The sequence below is a fragment of the Anoplophora glabripennis genome, unplaced genomic scaffold, assembly GCF_000390285.2.
Source record: "Anoplophora glabripennis isolate ALB-LARVAE unplaced genomic scaffold, Agla_2.0 scaffold297, whole genome shotgun sequence".
Lineage (NCBI taxonomy): Eukaryota > Metazoa > Arthropoda > Insecta > Coleoptera > Cerambycidae > Anoplophora > Anoplophora glabripennis.
Genome location: NW_019416562.1, coordinates 298,850 through 307,372, shown reverse-complemented (window position 1 = coordinate 307,372; position 8,523 = coordinate 298,850). Strand labels below are relative to the sequence as shown.

Below are 8,523 nucleotides of genomic sequence, written 5' to 3'. Positions count from 1 at the left end.
GTCTCTGAAACAGAAAAGGTTAGCGGGCAGGGGGGGGGTCATTGGGGTGGTCACCCAGGGTCAAAAAGTTGGTGTCTAGGTCTTTTGTGTTTGTCGGTCACGTCGGGTACGTAGTCAACGGCTTGCCTGAGGAGGGGATTGTCATGTCTAGCGGCTACGTCAAACCGTTTCTCCGCGTTTTGTCTTATTGTCTGTGTATTTGTGGTAGCAACGCCATTTTACTTTACCGTTTGTTTTTGTCACAAACTTTTTTTGTTGTGATCGTGTTACGCAGGTGTTACGTATCATTTTCTTAAACAGATTATCATCATCTATCCTAGATAAATAATACTGTGTTCATCATCGTTTAAATTTAAATAATTAAATTTTTTATACTGATTGATGACTGATGCAACCAAAAAAATTACTAAAATTACTCTTCATACATATTTCGATAACTAAACATATTCCGTTGCCATACTTTTGCAGTCACTATATAATATAATAATTATTGTTAAGTATTGAATTTTACAAATGCATAATTAAATGGAAAAAATATCAGGAAGAATTATTTCACTATAATTGTAATGATATTACGTCACAAGGGAAAACCAATAAAAACCCTTTGGACCGAAAAAGGCTGGTCAGAACCGGACCCAAATATCAGCTAGTGGACCGTAACCGAACCGAAACCGAAATGGTACATTTCTATCCGAACCGTAACCGGACCGGTACCGTTATTACATTAAGGTCCCTGGTTCCTAGCAATAAAATTGAAAGTTTTTCTGAACTTTTGGAACAGTCGCGCATTGCTGAGGTAATTTTGCATGAATCCTTTGATGTTGACCAAGGCAAATCTAATTTAAAGAAACCACGTTGTTCCTATTGTAGGAATGTTGGCCATTTAAAAGAAGATTGTCGAAAATTGGTACAAAAACAATCAAGGACTTACTCTTTGCCGATATCCGATGCAATTTCGTCTCCTCCCCTCGCACCTCCCAAACTGGCGACATCTTTAACATGTTACGATTGCGGAAATGTAGGTTACGTACGAACAAATTGTCGGAACTGTAAGGCCTCCTCAAAAACAGCCGAAACGTCTTCTGTCGAATTTTGTATGATGAACACAAAGGTACCAGGTTACTCGTTATCTGCCGAACTAACTCCCAGATCTCGACCTACAATAGTATATTACGTAATAAGTGTTGTAGAAAGCATTTTACACAGGAATGGAAAAGTTACGCACGACGCCGCGTAGCGGCGAGTGCGTTATTCTATGAGTGCGTAATTGCATTACACCACGTATTACGTACTATACTTTACCTACGACCAAATTCGCTCCAATTTCACACTCATGGAGACTATACTATCTAGTCTCCATGTTCACACTAATCGGATACTATCATTGGGAAATAATTTTTTATTCTAACTACTTAGGTTGGTTCTACTGAAAATTTGAATATTTGAATCTCAATCTCAAATTGTGACATGTGAGGTTATATATCAACGGTTGTGTTCTATTCAATTTTATAAAATATTTTTAAAAATGTCTAATTATAATGGAGAAGATTTATTAAAAGTATTCACTGAATTAAATATTTCTTTACTAAATGTAGGCCCAAATGTTATAAAAGCTTGGTTTGATACAGATGATAAAGATTTGAAAAGGTTATTAAACTGGATGTGTACTTCTTTATCCAAAGAAAATTACTTGTCTCCTATAGAAAATGCAGAGTAAGATATTAATTTTCGATACAAATGTTTGTCTATTAAGTTCTTTTAGATTTTCAGAATTGAAAGTACCATTAATGGGCGAGAAATATGAACAAGAAGTTAAAAGTATTAAATCAGAATATCCAGGTATTTTTGATGTAGATATGACTGAACTGGAAATTGAACTACTTGAAGATGAAATTGAATTAGCTTTAGAAGAAAATAAGCACCTTGATGAACTGGCAAAAATAAACGAGTAATGTAAAAATATATGTTCAGTGTTACATTTATTACTATTAACATGTTCTTTGCAGAGCCTTGCAAATTGAACTTGTTAAAGATATAGCCACTGAGACCTCTGAAGAAATTAAGACTGCATTAAAACTAAAATCCACACAAGAAATGTGCAACTCATTAGGAGAAAAATTAGATGAAGTAAACGGTAAACTACATGCTCAGCTGGTGAAGTATGGATCTAATCTATATAATTTTGAATTTGTATGTGCAAATACTTTTCTGCTGAATTATGCATTATTCATTGTGTTATTTTTTAGGGTTCTGTGCCTAATTTTATAAATAATATAGATATGAAGAAATGCAAAGAAAATTTCGACAATATAACCTCTTTCTTAACACCGTTGTTAGAAGTAGAATTTTATCCCTCCAGTTTAAGCATGGCTGATGCAGAAAACCAAACTTTTTCAGACACAATAAGCACAAATGATCCTATATCAAATACTTTAAATATTATGAAAAATAGGTATGTCATTGAAAAAGAAAAATTTAAAATACAAGTATATTTAAATTTGTTTTAACATTCGTTACAGGATTCTCCATAGTCATCAAAATTATGTAATAATGAAAATTGAGGTAGAAAAAGCAAGAGAAATGTTACATTATTTAAATAAGACTGATATCGATTCCATATTACATCTGGAGGAAAAGTAAGTCAAAAATATTTCATTAATCAGTATTTTCGCAGATTTTTAGAATTGAAAAAATTTACTGACATAAATAAGGTCACTGACAATTCTTAAAGGAACATGCATTTATTTAAAAAAAAATCAATATCAAACAACTTACCTGAAACAGAAATGCTCTCAAAATGAAAACTGCTTCCCAATTTTACTAGGACTACGAACTAATTTTGAGGATATTTTTTGTAAATTCAAAGCTTTATTATGAAAAATTGTGTTATTATTATTAAAAAAAATATCCATCACTAACCACTACTTTTCCCAATTTCCTTGGTTTTGAATTATACCAAATGCATTTAAACGTTTGAAAATTGTTGTGTGATCAACATTCAATGATCCAGCAAGTTCATCTTGCGTTTGACATGAATCTTGGATGAGTAATGCTTACAGTTTCTTATCTTTGAACTTTTTCAGTTGACCAGTGTTCTTTGTCAACTGTATCGAAATCACCACCTTTTAAAACGTCGTAACCAATACTCACATGTATTTATTGATGAAGTATGTTCACTGTAAATTTTCAACAGCACTGCATTTTTCTTTGAATTAAACAGGATATGTAAAACTCCGCAAATGATGTTTTGTTGCTTCATAATTCGACATCTACGGAGCTGAAAAGTAAATATGCTGTTTACACTTCAGCAAAATGTCACATAATAGAAAGTAAAAACGGAGCTCTGACATGAATATATTTACAGAAGTTTCCGATGCGACATATAATCCATTGTAAATCCTTAAAAATTAATTCATAGTTCTAGTAATATGCACTTGTAATATATGTTTCAAAGAATATATACAAAAGATAATTCTGTAACAATTTTCTCTAGTGCTTATACACAAATGAGCAGGGAAGGCAAAGAAGAAACAAAGCGTAGAATGTGTGGAATGTTGGACAATATCTCTGAAAAATTAGCTGAACATCATATTGCTCAAACAAAGTACAAGTATGCTCAACAGGAACAAAAAATTTATCAGTATGTTGCAACGTTTGCAAAGGAATTGCAAATATTGAAATACACAATTTTTTCAGAGCAAAACTGGAGAGTCTTAAGGAAATCGAAGACATGGTCATAAAATTTTTATCCCAGTATATTTTACTGAAAATTTTGTACATCCAAGAAAAGAAAGATATTGATAACTCTGACCAATTTTTCAGAAAAATTCTTCAGTACATCAACAAAGATCTACAGAGCTGTACTTTACGAACAGTAAGACTTACTCGATTTTAAAATTCAATATCTAAGTACATACCTATATTTTTTTTTAGGAAAAAATGAACAAGATCATTTGCAAATATGGAGATTACAATTTGAAGAGTATTGGAGAAAGATTTAATATGATCAAATCAATTGTAAGGATTCTTACAAATGAGCCGGACTTTGATTTGCAGAAGTCCTTGGAAGTTGTCTGTGAATTCAAGAGTGAATTGGGCGGATTGGAGAATAAGCTGTTCTGCTCTGATTTTTACAGCCATAAAGAAATGGTTAAAGAATTGTAAGTACAGTTTGTATCATTTTGTTATGATTATGTGGAGGGAGCCAATTTCAACACTAAGGGTCAGTTTCTTCACTGTCAGTTAAATCTAAGTCTGTTGCTTTCTTATGCACATGTGTTTTATGAGACAGATATAGATTTAACTGGAAGATACATTTATCAGAAGTTGAAAATACCCAACTTTAGGGAGATTTCTCTTATTTGCCGAAGGGATTAATAAGAAATAGCTAAGGTGTCTTGGGCTCGAATTTTGAGAATAATTGAACAGTGACAACTGTATCTTGATATCTTGATTCATAAATTCAAAAATACAGGATGTGTTCAGAATTGAGAAGGAAATCGCATTTTCAATAATTTTTGACAGTTTAAATTTGTTTGTGTCAGTTTCCATAGCTACAGATGATGTTTACTCGATTATTACTTCTTTTAGTATTTGTAACCAACAATGATATAAGTTCACAGAGTAGCTTTTTATTTATCTAATTTTCTGTCAGTGTGAGATTTTTGGTTAGGCATAACTATTTTCATAAAAATAACTCTTGACTGGTCTTTTTGGTATATACCCTGGTAGCACAATCGTGTGCAATTCTAATACAAGTTGTTTCAAGTTTACTTAAAATAGCCAAATTGTGTCAGATTGTTTTGTGTCTATTGCTGAAATTTATATCGTTTCTTATGCAAGATACTTTTACAATACTTGTACCAGGCTTAACCAAAAGTACTTGAGTCCAAAGGGGTGAATTAGTATAAGTCAAGTACAATATGTCTTACTTAATTCTAATGTAAGTTTGCAACATAGCCACTTGCTTTAATTTACCCCTTTGTGCTCAAGTGCCCTGAATCAAATCCAATGAAAGCTTTGATCAAGACAATTGCACAATGAATCTTGCAGTAAACCTGATGCTGATTTCGGCAATAGGTACACAGCAGTCTTGTATAAGTGCCTTGTGCAAGATTTTGCTACCAGGGTAACTTTCAATTGTTTTTCACAGTGACAAAAATAAATAAAATAGGTAATAAAGAAAAAATGCAAATTACTCCACAAATAAGTATCTTCATTTTTTGTTAATTTTTTTTTGCTAGAATTCAGTAAGTTTTTAATATAGGTATATACAACTTTTTATAATAACTATTATTGTAACCCCAACTTGCATTTTGTATAACCCTTTGATGCTTTAAATCTATGTAAAATGTTACTAACAAACAAAATTATTGTGTTTTAAGTTAAAACACAATCACTAAGGCATTTTCTGAAACATGTTTATACTCTGCTTTATATACCTTACATTATCCTTATTTATATTATCTTTACAGTCTTGTTTTATACAGAGTGGTCCATAATGTAAAGGTCATAGAGTAATTGTAGATATCAAAATAATAAATTGATTTTAAATTTCAAATTTATTACGTGATAAATATATATTTAGTGAAATTGACAGACATCTTTACAACAGGAGATTTTTGATAGAGAGATCCGAATATGAACAATTTTTAGATAGGGGCAGTATTATCTCACTGTTGCATTATTATCTTTGATCGCAACATTTTTATGCAAAGTCCTATTTACATTTTGATTAAATAATTTTATAAGCTGATTATTTCTAAGGTAAAAAGGTATACTTGTTTCATATCAATACATCACTCCAATTTCGAGATGTTCCCACTTTGCTTTCGTACCACTACTTATATTATTTTGGTACTAACCTAAGCAAACTTTATCTTCAATTTATCTCAATATATTTTCATATTCCTTTATTTAAATGATGTCTTACTCGAAATAAAATGCCTTTATTGTTCCTAATGGCATTAACTCCTGCGTGAATTATTCGCAGAATATTTTCACATGAAACAATGTCTTTATAAGGCGCGTTCGGCTATCCAACTCCGCTAACTCTTTTCACTCCAACCCAATTCGTTTATTACAATTAGAGTGACTAGAGCAATTTATTTACCGTTCGTTTACGTTGGAGAGGAACACTCAGAACTCACTCTATATATCCCACCTCTTCGAGATAGTGTTTACGGAGTAAAATAGGTAACCTAACCTAAAACCAAAGTTTACAGAATACTATTTCTCTGTTATTGGTCTGTGATACTATTTCTGTAAACTTTGCTATACTGTATATGTTATGTACTTTGCTAAAACAAATATACATCATTTAATTAATGTGGTACCGTATATTCGGCATATCGGTCAACTTTTTCATTGATTTCTTCTTCCTCGGAAGAATCATCGAATATTTCACGAACATAATTTACAATTGCAAAGGGAAAATTCATTTTACTTTTGAACACAAAACATCTAACCTAAATTTTTTTCTCTTGTAAACGTCAGATTCCAGATTCTGAAAAGTTTGTTTATAATTTGCTCTGTGAACTCTTAAAAATTCTGAATTCACTCCCAATCCACTCCACCCCTAATCCGTAACAGTTTGCCGAACGTAGCTATTAACTAAGTCTATAAGTAGCCCCAAAATTTAAAATGTAAGCAGGTGAGGTTAGGGTTACAATTTGGCCAAGGAAATTTGCTGCCATGACCTATCCACTTTTGAGGGAAATTTTCGTTCGAAAGGTTTCCAACTAGTGAAGTATAATGAGCAGGTCTAGTGAAAAACAATTTAATACATCTGGTAAACTATTTTGAAAAATTACAAATTATCCTCATCATTAATGCCATTACGCCAAATATTTATTGAAAACTCATGTTGGAAATATCTTTCTCTAATTGAATAAAGGTTTTCTTGTTCCCAAATGTGATTGTTTCTCCAATTAGATATAAGCAAGTCTCATAAAAATAGCCTCCTAATTCTAATAGATAAGTTAATGGGAAACAAATTTTGGACAGGCCTAAAATGATGTGGATGAAGATAAAGTCTTTCATGTTGAATTTTTAAAATCGCAGTTTTATTTACTTGTGTTGCAGCATGTAAATGTAAACGATTGGGATGAAAATTCATTCATTTCATCCAGTTCAGGAAAAGTGAAAAATTTTATAATTTGGCTATATACCTGCGGTTTTGGAACAAATAAAAATATCTCCTGCTGAAACGCAGCCGTTATATTTCACTCACATTTTTTAAAATGTCTAAATTAGTTGTGTCTTGGGATATCGTAAGTAAAAAATCCACTTAAGATTATTATTTTTGAAATACTGAATAAGTTTCTGCCAAGACAAGCCACATTGTTTTTTGCTGTCACTAGCACTGTCTTCAAAAGACAGAGCTTACTTAAGTTGTTTCCGGAATAATATTTAGTGGTTAGTGGTCAGAAATTATACTCTGACAATCATTAAAGTGGGAATATCTCGAAAATAATCAACGTATCAAATGATTTATTCAAAAGCCAGGCAGAGCTTAAATATGTTGCAAGGATAGATAACTATGCAGTAGTGTATATCTAGTGCCATCTAAGGATATCTAAAAATTAAGCTCAAATTCGGATTTCTTACTATCAAACGCCTCTGTTTTATGCAATTTTTATGAAAGGAATAAATTTGAAATTTAAAACCAAATTTTAACGTTCTGTACATCATAAACCAGCAACATTATAGTAAGGCACATATAGTTTCCTATAGTCCTACTATTTTAATGCCTACAATCTATACAGTTATTCTATGACCCATTAATAAGGGCCTCCCTGTATTATCATTACTTATAAACTAAATAAATGAAATAAACATGAAAACATTTTAAAATATAGCCCTCGTAAAAAGAGGTAATTCTAAACTTCCTAAAGCCAACGAAATTTCAGAAATTTATATTATTTTTTAGTCATTAAATCAAAATAAAAATCGTACAGAAAATTAAGTAACGTAAACCGGGGTGACATTGGACAATTTTGAGGTAAACACATCAATATTTTCGTTAATAATATTTTTTATTATTTCTTTGCTTTTTGTGCATTGCAATTGATACATAACGAATACATAAACAACATGAAATTTTACAATTGATGATGCTAAAATGTATATTTTTTTGGATTATTGTTGTTCCAACTATTTAGTCAACATGACTAAGATAGGACAATAATTTAGTTTTTAAAAAATAAATTATAAGTCAGAATGTATATAGAAAAAAAAAACAGTTGTTTATGTTAAAATATTTATTTTCATCATAACATAAGCATATGAAGACAACATGACACTGTGTTTGCGCAAATAAATAACGAGCGTTCAAATAAAAACGTGGTCGAAGTTGGCTCTGACACATTGGACGTAGGGCGTAGCTTATAGCGACCAACTTAACCTCATTTCTCAACGAGCTGTATAGCAGCTGTCAGTTTCAATAACGTTAATGACTATATAACTTTATTTTAAAGAATAATCGTGATAACAATAACAAACAATTAAAGGAGCTGCGGAAAG

At 31.4% G+C, this 8,523-nt stretch overlaps 1 protein-coding gene across 1 annotated transcript in view; it reads left to right on the top strand.

Annotated features, from left to right (window-relative positions):
- Positions 1-1,552: 1,552 nt before the first annotated feature.
- Positions 1,553-8,523, top strand: part of LOC108906935 — a 9,544-nt gene continuing 2,573 nt past the window's right edge. The window contains exons 1-8 of the mRNA XM_018710380.1: positions 1,553-1,713; positions 1,763-1,948; positions 2,007-2,190; positions 2,247-2,452; positions 2,520-2,636; positions 3,494-3,640; positions 3,697-3,874; positions 3,934-4,160. Coding sequence (XP_018565896.1) covers positions 1,661-1,713; positions 1,763-1,948; positions 2,007-2,190; positions 2,247-2,452; positions 2,520-2,636; positions 3,494-3,640; positions 3,697-3,874; positions 3,934-4,160 — 1,298 coding nt within the window. The 5' untranslated portion in view covers positions 1,553-1,660. The remainder of the gene's footprint in view (positions 1,714-1,762; positions 1,949-2,006; positions 2,191-2,246; positions 2,453-2,519; positions 2,637-3,493; positions 3,641-3,696; positions 3,875-3,933; positions 4,161-8,523) is intronic.